We start from the raw sequence: 15,755 nt of genomic DNA, 5'->3' as shown, positions 1-15,755 counted from the left end.
AGCACAAATATTTCACCAACGTTTTCCGTGTAGAAGTGCTACGTTGCGACAGACTTTTTAGCTCTTATTAATCTAATATGCGTTCAGTGAATCTTTATAACTCACGTGTGCAGGTCACATGTATGTTTGGAATTGCTATATTTGTGCACTTTATTCCCTGTCTGCAGGGGAATAGATGTTTGTGCAAGCACCATGCAATATGTCAGTAATTTTTGCTAGTTCGCATTTCTGTATGCATGACATCTATAATCTCTTGGGTTTGATAGTAACGGCTATATAATTGTAAATTAAATTTCATAAATGTTTGACTATGTGAAGGGCCAATAAAAAAATTAAATGACTCTGGTGCCTTTTTCCTGTAATAGAGATGATTTGGACCAACAGTTCTCTTCATCTTCTTTGGTTTGAATGTTTTAACTGGAGGATGTTTAGTATTTGAAGTCTTCAAATGCCTAACTGTGTGTTCAATTTGCCTGGGCGTCCTTAAACTCCTGCTCACTAGCCTGTTCTCGTTTTCTCTTCTAGGATGTCTTTCTTATGATACGCCGCCAGAAGACCACAATCTTCACTGATGCCAAGGAGTCCACCACAGTGTATGACCTGAAGCGAATTGTGGAGGGTATCCTGAAGAGGCCCCCCGAGGACCAGCGGCTCTACAAGGTGACTCTCCTGCCCCGCCCAACTGAGCGCTGTTTTTTGTTCAACTTGATGTGCTGGTTTAGGCTGCCCCTTGCCACCTAATAATAACAATGAATTATCCCAGTTGGTGGCAAGCTGTCATTCTCTCATTAACGTTAAAGGAGCTGGTTTTCTGATGGTTTTATCTTCTATCTGTATATAAGTGTTTATACGGTTTATTATTTATACTGTGATGGAATAAAGACCCGGAGCGCCTCATTTCGTGAGGAAATTTGGAGACTAGAAAACAGTGATTTGCTTTTCGGCTGTCTTCTAACACAGATGTGCTTCTGAGGACAGTCCAGCACAGACACTATTAACGCGATATTTGTCTAGTTAAGGGAATGTTTGTTACTGTTCTTGGAAGCAAAACAGTAACTGATGAGCTGTGAGTTTGCCTACTGACTGACACTCTATGCAAACTCTGCACATCAGAATATAAGTAACCAAACTAGTTGACCTGCTAAACTTGAACGCACTTTTAGGACCGCCAGTTTGTGTTTACGTCAGCGAGGCGTTCTGAACGTGCTTTGGTGGACATCAACGATTCACTCCTTGAAATAACAGATGGGGGTGACTTTGGTCTCATCCTGTTGCTGGATTTGTCTTCCTCCTTCGATGCCCATGACCACTATAGCTTAATTCGGTGAATCAAAGAAGCTTTTCATGTTACTAACTAATCAGTTAAATGGATCTCTTTTGTTATTAATGGACTCGGCAGAGTTAAAACTGGTCCATATCAATCTCCGGTGGAAACGTAACATAATCCCTGGGGGACACCGAATTAGACCATCACCCCAGCTATTTAATGTCTGTAAGCCTTTATATTGCACCTAAAGCCCCAAGGCCATAGTAAGTGTGGTTAAGGTGCATAGATCAGAGTTTATCTACAGAACTACCTTTTTAGGGGCAAGCTGAAAACCTTCCTTTTGAGTAATTCATTGATGTTTTGAAGTTCCAGGAGGAGTGCATTCTAGAGCTAGGATCAAACTCTTGATCTTCAACTAGCTTTATGTAGAAGGTTTTTCAGTTTATTGCAAAGATCTAGTGAGAGGATGGAATTTAAATCTTTTCGGCAGGTTGAGTGACCCATCCCATGGAAGGTTATGAAAACAATTATTGACGAAATGTTACTCTGGCTGTTACCGGAAGCCAGAGTAGTTGAAGAATGTGTTTTTTTTTTCTTTAAATTTATTTATTTTTGTTTCTTGCAGTGCAGGTAAACTATTCTTGCAGCATTATTCTGCAGTAGTTGGAGACCATTGATGGCCTGTTTGGAGCCCCCAATAATGCAGTGCTACTGTAGTCTATACATGAACAGATAATCTCCCCAGCTATTGACACACTTTGATCTTCTGAATGGAAGTGTCAGATTTGTGTGAGGATCATGAAATAAGAATTGACTGAGCTCAGTACTTTATTATCTTCATCCGCCATGGTCCATGTTGAATCAACGTAGATGCATACATTCCAAACCAATCCGAGCGTTTTTAAATTTGCATTTGCTACAGGAATCTGTGTATGGAGCAACTCTTCCTTTTATTCTTAGTGAGCCCAACACAATTAAACTGTCTGTATTGGTTGTATTGAGACTAAGCCAATTTTGATCTATCCAATCTTACCCTAGAAGATTATTACATTCTTGAAGTTGGTATTTTAATTCCTAGATAACTAAAGAATGATCTAGATGCTGCCTGCATAGTTCTGAAAAATAATATTTTGCGACAACAGCCAGTCCTATTTATCTAAAGCCTCTCCTTGAAATCCTGATAGACCTAGATGTCCTCTTTCAAAACTTTGCAGCCATCAACTCGTTTCCAGGGCTGGCAAAGATCCACAGGCTAACACTAAACGGATTCAGTATTTTTTTTTTATACAATCAAACCATGGATATCTGATACTGAGCTTATTTGTTTCTTTAAGTAAACAAGTTACCTCGGCTGCAAATGAAACTTATTCTAGCCTCTCAGTATATAGCTAAGATTAAGACGCTGGGAGACATCTTTCCCTCTAGTCTTTCCATGATTCCACAGATAAATTCCATAATCTGCTCTGCCAATTATCTTATGATGCTGCTGTTCCAAGATTGATCCCTCTCTGTATCCAGTCACCAGAGCCATTGTAGTCTCCAAGCTCGATTTACTGTAATACTCGGAGTCTCCCAAAGTTGCTGTTAAGCATTTGAAGGTCTTACTGAACACGGCAGCCTGCATAGTCCCCAATACTCCTAGCTGCCGACACATCTCGCCAGTATGGAAAAAACATCACTGGCTTCCAGTTGAGCTTAGGATCGTCTTTAAGCTTACTCTGCTAGCCCAAAGTCCTTTTATGGAGGACGCATAAAAAATTGAATGTTGAAATACAGAGAAGTTTGTGGCTTAAGATCTAGAACATCCCTGATGTACAGCTAACATTTTAAACTGACCTTTGGAATGAGACTGGCCTGTTGCTGTAAATGTTGAATAAGCACTATGTACAATCTTCACAAAATCCACTAGCGATTGCTACTCCTGCCACTCTCCAATGTGATCTTTTTGTTCATAGTTATTTTTATTTTTAGATTGGTTTTCGTTTATTTTGTAGTTTTAGGTTCAGGTATGCCTCATGTTGCAATTTGACAATGTGTTTGTGAAATGAGCTGGGCAAATCGGGCTTTCTTGTGCCTTTCATTAGCAACAGTGACATCCTGAAACAATTGTATTCTTGGCTGCAGCCAAGTTCTTTCCATCATTCATACATGATGGACATGCAGCACCTTTGTGCTTTTATGTATTTAACCAACCAGTCCCTTTAATATTGCGAGAAACCTGAGGGTATTCACCCAAGTGGATCCGGGAATCACTTATTCAGGTGGCCAAAGAAGAACTAGCCCTCTCTTATCCCAAACATAGGAGTAGCCAAGTGGGGAAGGACCATTTGGGTAGGGGACCTCTCTGATGTGCTCAGGGTAATACTCCAGGTGAGCCATGGTAATCTACAGGGGAAGGAGAGGACGACGAGATCCCTGAGGCCTTTGTAGGCTGTACTAAATCTACCTCCCTTCCTCTCATGGCACCTCTTTTTGGCCAAAGCCAACTAACCATCTGCCTATTGTAAGCCCTCTAAGAAGCCAAACCCCAGTGCTGTGGGAAACATCTTCTAGGGTCCCTATCTTTCTGTTACGGACCAGAATGCTCCTGATCAGTCTCTTCTGCATTCCTCTAGTTATTTTCCGAACTCACGATCTGCTTTGACAAAACACAATCATCCCATTCATTTCACAAACCCTACAAACCGTGCCCTTCCGAAATCACTTGCCCGTGTAGGACGAAGACTATAATTCCATAAAACGTCTCTTCTCCATCCTACCACGCAGAATACTTGAGACGCTACCTCTCCCGACAAGAACACTTTCTCCCTACACGAAAGAAAACTGATTAACACTAAAGCTGTTTACTTGACCTGTCCCAACACAAGGGTCAGGCAAAGTCAGGCAATTGACTAGAATCACACACGCCTGACGTCCTTTCCCTTCCCAACAGGGTTAAAAGGTGGAGCACCAGAGCACAATACGAGCAAGGCAGACGGCACAACCTTTCAGCTAGCCAAGTACGGCAGTTCAAGAGGAGGAGAAAGACGGTGTGAACTGAGAGGGTGACAAGGTGAGAAGTGACCTTGGCCTTTCCGACCAAGGCCCGTGAAATCTCCACGGAAGGCATCGTAAGACCGTGAACAATAGCCCGCGTGTGTTCCAGCAGGTACTTGTGGACCTCCTCTGCTGATAACCAAGCCAGGGAGAGACTCTCGCCACCGTGGTACGGGCCTTGACTCCAGGGACAAGAGAAGCCAAGCGGTTCATCAGAGCCGGTGAGTCGAGGGTGGGGGGGGGGGCAATAAGAAAACGTACTGTCTTGAATTAAAGTAGCAAACGGCAAATTGAGGAAAGTACGAAGAACTGTTAATAAGAAAGGGGAAAGCCCGCTGCAAATGAGCTTGGCACCACATGGGTGCTCACTTGAGAAACTCTGAGCGATTGCCCGCAATTGTTGAGACTACCATGACCAGAAGGCCTTGGAAAAGGCGAGAATCCTCTGTACTGTTGGAAATCTTTGACCGGCAGATGATCGTAAAGCTAAGGGAATTGAATCCCACATTGTAAGGAAGTAGAAGGAACTGTGTGATTGGCAAGAGTGAACACGACCGAGGGATGCCGATGGACAGGGTTGAGGTCTAAAGACTCCAAAGAACAGTGTGTGCACAAGAATGAACCTGGCGGAGGGATGTCTACAGTAAACTGTTTAGAAAGGCATTCATTGTCGTGAAGCATGATTTAAAAACACATTGAGATTTGTAAATGCTAAAGAGAAAATCTTTCCAAAAGCTAGTGAACCAGACGGAGGGAGGCAAACGTTCGATAAGGATCTGAGCCTGGAAGAGGGGGGAAAATCCATGCGGTGAGAATCAATCACACCGACATGTGAATACAAAGGAAGAAATTGTATTGCATATAAGCCAGAGTGAAGGTCCTGATATCGCCAACAACTAGATCTGAGCCCAGAAGAGGGAGAGCGAAGGGTGAAAAGACCTTGCCCAACATACCATTGCAAAGGAACTTTGTTATTTTGAATACATGAGGTCTTTGAAGGCAAGAGACTTTTTACTGAAAAAGACTTGGGCATCGACGGTCCTGATAGCTGAGAACGGAACTTTTTCTCGAGCTGGGAAAGCTTGAGTGTACGCTGTGCTCCATCCCGCCTTGTGCCATGCTCAAAGTGTGGGGAAGAGAGACCCTGATTACCGTATTCTGTGAACACTGCTTTCTTTCTTATGTACGTTATCCCACACTTTTGTATTTAGCCGAAGGATTGGCAATGGGTTTTCTTCAGAATAGGCCCCTTTTATTTGGCAAGACGCCACTAGGACTGCCTTATTATTATTTGATGGTTGTAGCTTGTTCCCATCTTAGATTAAGCGTTTTCTAACCCGCAAAATACAGTTTAATAAACACCCTTGAACTCTGATCACTTGTCTGTCTATTCTTGATACCATGTCTTCCTTACAATATGTATTTCACAACATGCACCAATAGAAATAATTTGATCTTCCCCCAAAATGTAATACTTTTTTAAAAAACAAGGTTTTACCATATTTGTTAAGCAGTGCCAATGCCACATGATATATATGCCCCATTTCTCATCAACCTGTCCAGCCGGTATTTATAGCTGAATGAGCGTTCAAGTACATGGCAACACCCCCCTCTGAATAACCTTGCTTTGCTTGCAAGCCCTTAAGAGGTTTCAAAAAAAGAGGATTTGTATTGGGTACATTTGGGAAGAAGGTGGAATTTAGAACAAAAAGGGTGAGCAACTACCACATTCAAGTACGCGTTTCTACTGTGATTTCGGGCAGTATAAAAAATTATAACTTTACATTTAGAGAAGTCCTCTATTTTCCCTTGCACTATTACTACGCAAAGCAATCTGAGAAGTCACTTTTATCCTTGAGCAGGAGCTATGAAAGGGAAAGCTAACGGAAAACTAGTTTTCAAGGAATGCCTCTTCAATCCCTAGTTGAGTTCGAAGATTTGCTTTTTGAGTTCTTTGGCTACCCCCTCCGCCCCCCCAGTCCAGTTCTTACTCCTGCCTCTATTCAGTGCTTAACTTGGCGTTAAGTGGCGCATCACACCGATTACTCCAGACCACGCGAGCAAAGCTTTTGGTGTCTTAAATCTTGCTTTTGCCCAGATTCTGAAAGAAAGATTGAACGTTTGTGTGTAAAATATAATATAAAGAGACATTACATTGAAAAAACTAGGTACAGCAGTTAAGATAAGATTCATCGTAACAAAACCCAGGAAATGTGGGTGTGGCAAGTGATAACTTGGCCCTCTTCCTGTATATCACCCATGTAATTTTTGCTCTTGTTCTTTGAACTCCTGTGATCTTGTTTGTATGCGCTGCTGTGCTGAGTTACTGTCACTTCCCACCCCTGCCATATTGCCTGTGTTTTTGTTGCGATTAATCTGATCCTCTTTACAGTCTGAACTAATGTTTATTTTCACTGAATTTCGTGAGTTTTGTTATGCTAGATCTGCCCTAGAGCCCACTCACTTGGCCACTATCCTTGATGCACCAATTGGTTAAAAAAAAAAAACAACTTTGCCCATGGCTTAAGGCAGAGACCCATATTCCCCCCTCCCTGCCTAGTAAATAACTACATTGTTTTGGGGGAGGTAGGCCTGGGTGTTTGGGTTAGGTATTTAGGATTAAGATACGTGTTTGAGGGTATCCCCACAGGTTTTTGCGTTTAAAAAGTGTTCAAATTGGTAAAACATTTTATACACCCCCAAACAAAAAATGAGGAATCTATAGTCCACATAAAACCATGTCCCTAAATGACCAGACCCACCCCCCCAGCCAAGGCCGCCAGTGAGTAACCCTGAAAGTCCAGCAGAAACCTACTGCAGTCACATTGCCTCCTTCTATTCCAGCAGTAAGTAATCCTGCAGTAAAGCCACGTTTGCCAATTAACGCACTAAATGGAAAAACACTGAAATGTAAGACTTTCCCAATCCCAGCTGCATTTCTCCATGTGCTCTGCTTGTTTTTCTCTAGGACCCTTCACCACCCTCCACTGTAAATCTTCCTGGCCCTCTCCTGTTCTCCCCTTTCACCTGCTGGTAAGTCTGATGCATATTTCCCCCCCCCCCCACCCCCTCACCCCAAAGCTTGCTGCATTACCACAGGTATTAAAGCTGTTTATTTCACCTGATGATCAAAACTTACAAATTCTACGGGAATCCCATAATTTGCAGGCTGCTTTAGCATTTTGCCCAAAACCGAATGAAAGTGATTGTCTTTTCTCTTACATTTAAAATCTTTTTTGTAAATGTAAAATTACAAGCAAGGTGCCCAACAGCACCCAAGTGCTAACTTTGTTGGCCACCTGCATGCAATTATTTTTTTTGTAAAATGGCCTGTGACAAATCTCGTTTGGACTAGAGAGGTGAGCCCGCTATGCTCAACACTCCCAGTGGACGGGTAAGCTGGATCCATATCTAGTGTTTCCATATATTGCAATGTCTCTGGTGACCTTAGAGTTAACTTGTCGGCAGCACTGGCTGTGACCACATATTCCAGTGTATGAGTGCTACCTGGAGTCGGACTATCCTTTTCTAAGGAATGTCTGTACCAAAGTTGAGCAGTTAGTGCAGGAATCACCCCACTGAGAACAGTGACTTTTCAGGGCTTCAAGGATCCCAATCTGACTGAAATCCGGTTTATATTAACGGACTGTTTGGCGCTAATTAACACTTCCACAAAACGTCTTAGCACTTTCATTGTGTGTTTACTCTGTATTGAACAAATAACCTGTTGCTTTTATCCGCTCTTCTTCCCTCCTGACTGCCTGTCTTGAATGTTCCACCACTGCTAAAACGTGAGACAGAGAAAGCACAGGGGAACCCCTGTCTTGCCTTGGAAGGCTGCTGCAACACCACATTTGGGATTGGAGGAACACAACATCTGAATTGTTGTGAAACATTTTGTCCTTGTGCAGAAATAGATATAGCTGGATTGAAGAACCCCTTAATCCACCCTTCTGTTGTGCAGTACATCAGATTTCAGACCTCCAGAATGTGCACTCTCCACTAGCGAGAGATAATTGACAAATAAGAAATGCATTTGAAATACTGATGGGTTACTGACTTATTATTCCAGGCTAATAGCTAGAAACTTGATTCCCAGTATTTGTGTAGTGTAATCTCGCTACAGGAGCAACCGATTGTGGAGGGACAGTTGCTAGCAGGGAGTTAATCAATGACGTCACAGTCCATATAGCAATGCCCCAAGTTCCATGTATTGATAAACGACAAGAATGAATACAAAGGGTTTGCAGGTCGATGTCCACTAAGATGTTGATGAGCAGGCTCCGATTTCTTAGAGGCCCAACCCCCTAAACAAGTAACTGACTGTGTGAAAGCACCAAAGGGAAGACTGTTGTTGCAGTAGTTTCAAACCAGTCAAGGTCTGCCATGATCGAAGTACAACCAGTAATTGATTATTAATTTAACATATTAGAAAGGGTATTAACTCTTACTGCAAGTCCATTCAAAATGTCACCTTGACAAGTATAGGCTAGTGGGAAGCTGCAAGGAACAATTGCAGCAGTTGGAGGGAGTGCAAGATGTTTCCCAACTATTTTGGGCAGCCTGACATTAGCTAGACCCCTTTAGATCACTCCCAGCGACCACATACTCCTTTACAAAAAATGGCTACCAAGGGCCATCCCCGGGAAATGAATATACTTTCTGCTTCCAGCCAGTAATTTTCTAATGGAGCCAACCCCTCAGTTGCAAAAATCCTGATTACAACCATTATCCAGTTGTGTTCTAATGCAGGTCCTGTTTTGCGCTGCAAGGCACTGGCATGGCGGACCTCCTTCCTTTCAAACGGCCCCTCCCAAGTGCAAATGGGTCCTTTTTTTTTTCTCTCTACCTCGCACTACATGTGGGGTCCCTACCTTCTCCCCTCACTTCCAGTGTTATGCAGAGGACACACAACTCTCCTTCAAGCTGCCAACCTCTACCTCCTCTCCCCTCCTATCTGAATACCTGACACTTTTTCAGGCATGATCTGTCTTAATGCCAGTAAGACAGATCCTTCTCATTGGGACAGCTGCTCCTTGCTTAGTCCCAACTCTCTGGCCAGCCCCCTTGAATCCCCTCACCCACCTGTGAGGCAAAAAAAACCTTGCGATCATCTTTGGCTCCTCTTTCCTTACATCAGACTTTGCCAAGAAGTCAACTTTCAGCTCCACCTCCTTGGGGGCATTCCTACCTTTCCTCACCTTCCCCCCAGAAGCTCAGCGTCTTCATAACCCTGGTTCTCTCTAAGCTGGACTACAGCAGCCTTATCCTCAATCTTCCTCTTTCCTTCGCCGCCTTTCAACTAATCCAGACTAGGACTGCAAGACTTATCCTTGGCTGAATCCCAGGGACCACATCACTCCAGCCCTAAAATCTTTCCACTGGTTCCCAGGTGACCGCAAGGATCAAATTCAAGACCCCTTGCATCATCCACAAGGCTGTCTGGGGCCTGGTAACTCTCTACATCCAGCTTTCCCTCCCTAAATACCTCCCGGACAGAGTCCTTCGGTCCTCTGGCTCCAACTCTGTGCAGGTCTAACGCTTTATCAAGCATAGCGGGGAGGTTGATCCCTCTCCTCGGCTGGTTCCTCTGGAACAGCCTCCCTCAGACTTGAGCCGGATCTTAAGTTCCAGAAATGTCTCGACCTTCCTTTTCTCCTATTCCTTCCCTCGCCCCCTCCCTTGCTAATGTTTCCCCCTGCCGCTGTGAGTTAGGCCTATTCCCTTCATTCGTACAGGGCCCAAGCCACCCCGTACCAGTCCCCCAGCATCCCTTACCAGCACTTGCCCTCGGCCTCCCTTTCCCGGACTAGCTCAACCTGGCCCTCCTGTCCATTGCACTCATCCTCCCCCCCCCCCCCCCTTTCCCCCGGCACTTGCTGCCTCCCCCCCCCCCCCAGCACTTGCCAATCTCCTCCCTTTGGGTACCCGACTCCTGCAGTTCTCCCTCTACCCCCTAACCCCTTGAAACCTACCAACTCCTCATGCACTTGCACAGTAGGATTGTCACAAAGCCAATATAACTGTTTTTGTCTGCTTTTGTTCTGCTTTCTCACCCCCCTCCCCCCACCCCCCAAAATCATATCTTGTTGCGGTTAGAAACACTTGTGTATAGGTGCCATATAAATGTTAGGATAAATTAAATGGTTATTTTGACAATTCCAGCTGTTCAGTTTGTCGTTCTCCCATGCTTTACTTAATATCCTTGCCTGGCCGGATAAAATACCAATGCATCTAATATGAACTCTCCTCCATTTCTGTGTCTGGCAGGGGACGATAACATTTAATGAGGTGATATTCAGCAAGGCTCAGTCCTTAACTTGGGCGGTGGGCCGTTACCCGCAAGTTTGGCCTGCCGCCCAGGGCAACTTGGCTATTAACAAGTGTGAAGCTCACATTTTGGTGCTAAAGGCTCTTTAGAATTTAAACTAAAAAGGGACCTTACGTCGTGATCCCTCAAGAAGCGTTGTGCTTCTAAAGTCTTTTCTTTGCCTTCCAAATCAAAGAGAATCAGATGGCTCCTCCAGCCCCCACCACCCCCCCGCCCCCAACAGTAACTATCACTCAAAGCCCTCATCAATGAAAGGGGGATTTTAAAGTATGTGGTGTGAGGAATCTCTGCATAAGGTTTGTGGTGGTTTGTAACTTTTTTTAAATTTTTTTTAATTCTTAAGAGCCCTTAGCAACTGCATGTGAGGTCGGTGATGCGAAGGTTTATAGAAAGTGGCAAGGTGTGTGTGGGGGGGGGGGGGAAGAAGGGGGACAAAGGGGACAGGTGGAATGTGCAGGCCGAGCTGTTCACGGCTGCTCTGAATGCATGAAATCTGATTTGATGAATTTGTAAGACACTTCTGATTGATTTAATTTAATCTAAGCACAGATGATACTCATAAACGCAATCCACACCAAGGTCAATAGTGCTTCTGGTCAGATGTAAATTAAAAGTGGACCAATTAAGCGTATCTTTAAGGCCTTCCGGTACCGAGCAAATGAGGGGATATAACGAATGCCTGAGGGCAATAAGGGCCACCGTCTGGGTCCATAAATCAAGAAGCGCATGTCACCCCTATATACACATCTGCATGGTGGAATCACTAATAAGCAAGAATCCCAGCAAACGCTTTGGCTCATAGTGAACCACTCGACTAGAAAGTTATCCAGGTGCTAGTTTGTGTAAGCACTTCAAAACCAGACGGTGGATTTTAAAGTCGATCCTCTGCTTGGCAGGAAGCCAGTGAAGTGATCTACGTTTGGGTGAGTGACAGTTTTTGTTAGCCTTTAAATATCAATTGGACTGCAGTATTTTGCACCATGGTTCTGGGAAGAGGTTAACCAAGGTTGTAATCAACCGGACGAGAAATGCGGCATGTTTGTGCAACACATGCTGGAAGAGTATGTAGGTCATTAGTTGTTTCAAGTTTTTTGGAGCAAGCCAATATTTTGCCACAAACTTTACTCATGCTTACCCGAGATGGTAGTTGTGTTGTGTGTAGCATCAATCTGCCTACTAATGTAGGGCAACCCCACATGAAGCAAAACATAATTTATACACCCTCCCCTTGTACTCTGACAGGTACATGGCAGCTAGTATAGTACTGTGTAGATGATCTGTACGTACAGCTAAACTAAACTCTGCAGCTCAGGAAGCTCTGTGTTGGTCTCTGTACATCACACTTGCTGTGAAGACGTAGTGGGTCCTGAACTGCACTGATTTTGGTCAGTAAACCGGGCAAACAGCTGGGTAGATCTGAGCCTGTCTGCATTGTTGGCTGTAGATGTTGAGGGTGAGCAGTACTAATGAATTTGGGGCATGGGCCAGCCAGACCTCCACCCATGACAGTAGGTAGTTGGATGTGCCTTAGATATTTTGTGTATGGAAATCCACTTTATTGTAAGGTGAGTGTTTTGAGAATTAGCCCTCACCGTGGGGGGTTTTGTATTTATTGGTTTTATGTCTGAGCTAGCAGTCTGTGGAAGGGTGTCTATATCGGAATCTGTTTTTGTTTTAATTTTGGATTTGTTTGAGGCTCAACCTCAGGTATCTGCTGGCAATTCTGCAGTCTGGCCATAGCTAGTGTTAGTTTAGGTCAAGGAGCATGTGAGTACATTGAGGCTTGGTGAGTGTCTGTTTTGGGTGTTGTATTTTAGAAAGCGGGTATAGGGGTTGGGTGCAAGTCCTTATGAGTACTTGGGCTATTGTTTGTTTCGGGAAATTGTGTGCTTTGGGTTTTGTCGTCTTGGGTACAGCAAGTATACCACTCATGGCTTTATTTCTCTCACAAATAACAGGATGACCAGCTCTTGGATGACAGCAAGACGTTGGGAGACTGCGGATTCACCAGTCAGACTGCCCGACCCCAGGCACCGGCTACCGTAGGACTGGCCTTTAGAGCCTCAGGTGCGTAGATAAGGAAGCACAGTTCATCCAAGCAGTCCACAATCCATCTACTGCAGGGTTGGCCTAAGTGCGAGATTAACTCTCCTCCACTGAAGCAGACATTGTGAGTGGAACATACATCCTGGCTCAGTTTCTCTTGGACTGCAAAAGTGCACCGTGAACAGAAGATAAAGGGGGTTGTTTTTAGGTCATGCTTCCTGGATGGTACAGTAGGAAGTTCACGTGGGTGGGGGGGCCTCTGATGGCAGAGCTGATGGTGGAAGGTGACCAATGTTTCTTCACTGCTTGGGGCAGGAAAATGTGGCCTGATGTGCCTCCTGAGGGAGGCCGTGAATATGCCAGGACACGCATTTCCTAGTTTCTGCAGCAGAAGGAAACCCCGATTCAGAAGCCCTGATTGTTATGGATGCGGGCAGGGTCGGCTACATTGGGAGGCATTTCCTGAATAGTGGGAAGGGCAGGTGGGGACTCTTGTGATGTGACTCTATTGGGGGGGAGGGTGAGGGGGGAGGTTTGGCATGTATCCTAATGAGTTTTTCCTGGGTGGAGTGGAGGGGAGGGGAGGGGGGGGGATAGCCCTGGTGGTGTCTTGTATAGGGGTTTGAATAGGTTTCCTTTGGGTATCTCCTATGTAACTGAAGAGGAGATGCAATGGCGCTATGTTAGCTTGCCTCAAGCAGGTGAGTGCAGATGCCCTTAGGTCATCGGACAATTGTATCCAATAACATGCTTTTAGGTAGTGCATGGATTTGAGTATGTTTGAGCCAGTTAATTGTGTGCTCTGGCTGAACAGGTATTTACCAGATCCAAAAGCAAAGGAGGCACTTGAGTGTATTGCCGTCGAGCAGTGGTCCTAGGAGTATGTGGGGCAAAACTTTGTGGTTGCAAGGGCAGAAGAAGCTTTTTTTCACAAGTTCCTGGGAGTATTATCAGGGCTCCAGTGTTAACTGAGATGAAGTGGGTGTGAGATGAGCAAGGCTACCTTTTGCAGCAATCTCCTGTTTTGATCCACTAGCGGATATGTTGGTACTGGATGATCTGTGCTGGCTCTTTGGCCAATATGAAGAAGTCCCTGCTTACTCCAGATATTAGCAGTGTCCACCACAGCAGCCCTTCCCATGTAGCACGTTTTTAGAACAATATTTGTTAGGGAGGGGGCAGGGAAATGAGGAGTATGGGGACAGGGCGGAAGAATGGGATTTTAAAAAAAGATTACATTATTTAGTTTTAATACAAACTGTTCATAAAAAGGGAACAGTTCATAAACATTCCTTTTCAATTCATTATGATCGGTTTCAGAAAAGGGTATATTAAAATTACGCATTTAGTCAACAGGCTCTTGTATCCTTATTTTAAGAATTTCTTGCATACATTTGCATAAGGTAATTGTCAATTTTCGATAGTTCCAACAATGAATTTGGACCACCATTCATCTAGTGAGGCTGATTTAAGACCTTTGAGAAAATGTGCTACAAAGTTTGTCCTGAATATGGTTAGGGCCGTGCACTGTAGTAGTAAGTGCTTTAGTCTTGAGTGGTTCTTGTTTTGTCATTACCGACAGTGGGTGTCCGATTCAGGTAATTGTCGAGTCTTTCTCTTGGTACAATGTTACGTCGTATCCTCTGGACTAGATCTCTTAACTTGGCGCTCGGAAATTTGGCTAAATAGGCTGGAATTTGACCAATGGCGCTTCTCTCCTGTGATAATGGTATTGATAATTCATCGATTGTAGATCTTGAGTGCTAATACAAGCCTGTCTTTGGTCGTCTTGTAACCAGGCCCGACAAGAGGATTTCCACTTCATGTAGATCCAATCAATTTCACTGTCAGAATGCAAGATCTGAAAGTCGTCACACATTATGCACGTAACGATAAAGTGAAAGATTTCCATAACACAATTGAGTGTAACGATTGGTGTCCCTATTCCTAACATACTGACGCAATCGGAATACTTGTGGGCAATTGCAATACTTTTTAACCAGAACGCACCTTCTACGATATTCCAGAACTTCCATGATAGAATCAGTGCTGATTCTGCACCATATGCGAGAATAGGCGCAACCTTCCGTTTGTAAACAAATGATGGGTGTTACGGTGAACTGGCAAGATTTGTTTTTTAGCGAGTGAGCTAGAGCAATCAATGTCTGTCTGTGAGGCAAGCAAGTGTTCGCAATTCTATCCGAATCTGGCATATTCTATCCTAATGTGGCGATGGTGGCGTTCAGTCCCATCCAGCTGGACATACCGTTCATGCAGGCTACCGCTCATACCCCATTCCAGCGTGGCATTTGTCAACACCTGCAATTACGTCCAGGCGTGGCATCTGCCATCATTCCCAGCTCTGTCTGTGCCTGGCTCAATCCAGCGTTCACAACTCCATCCAAATGTGCATACCGCCTACAATCTGAATTCCATCCGAATGTGGCACTTGGTAGTGTTCATGGAGTGGGCGGGGTTGCTAGATGGAGTTGGGCTGGGATGCTAAGTTCTGTCCTTAATAGGGTTGTCACTTGTCTTATTCCACTTCTCGTCATATCTTTGGTTATTATCGGGGTTTCCCTTCTGTTGTAGGAAGGGGTTGGGCAGGGATGCTAATTCTGTCCTCGTTAGGCTGCCGCTTGTGTCCTATTACAACTAGCATTGTCTATCTTGTTGTGGGAGTTTCCCATAGTCTGTTCTGGTGTTGTCTGTGTCATCCTAAATTCTGTAAACTTGTTCTTTGTGTTTCCTGTTTGTTTAGTTGTTTCAATGTGATTCTGTTGAGTTGAAGAGCCAGGTTTTCAGTAGTTTTCTGAATTGTAGATGGTCTTTGGTGGTGGTTTGTGATGGTGTTTCAGGTTTTTGCGGCCGGTTGAGAGAAGGATGAGCCCCCTCATGTTTTCTTGACTTATGGTTTTGGTTCCAGACGGATTTCATTGCTTGATCTGAGGACTCTTGTTGGCTTGTAGATTATTTACTTTTGTAGGAATTCAGCTCCCTGTCCGATGACAGCCCTGTGTGTTATGCACATTGTCTTGAAGGTGCGATGTTTGATTGGGAGCCAATGTAGTAATT

At 44.4% G+C, this 15,755-nt stretch overlaps 1 protein-coding gene across 1 annotated transcript in view; it reads left to right on the top strand.

The window, feature by feature from the left end:
- The window catches only part of ELOB (elongin B), a 211,105-nt gene that overhangs the window by 150,114 nt on the left and 45,236 nt on the right, over positions 1 to 15,755 (top strand). The window contains exons 2-3 of the mRNA XM_069651670.1: positions 526 to 660; positions 12,593 to 12,701. Of these exons, the coding sequence (XP_069507771.1) occupies positions 526 to 660; positions 12,593 to 12,701 (244 nt within the window). The remainder of the gene's footprint in view (positions 1 to 525; positions 661 to 12,592; positions 12,702 to 15,755) is intronic.

The sequence above is a fragment of the Ambystoma mexicanum genome, chromosome 3p, assembly GCF_040938575.1.
Source record: "Ambystoma mexicanum isolate Mex_15411 chromosome 3p, UKY_AmexF1_1, whole genome shotgun sequence".
NCBI lineage: Eukaryota > Metazoa > Chordata > Amphibia > Caudata > Ambystomatidae > Ambystoma > Ambystoma mexicanum.
Note: the sequence above shows the minus strand (reverse complement) of the source record. Positions and strands in the feature narration are given on the sequence as shown.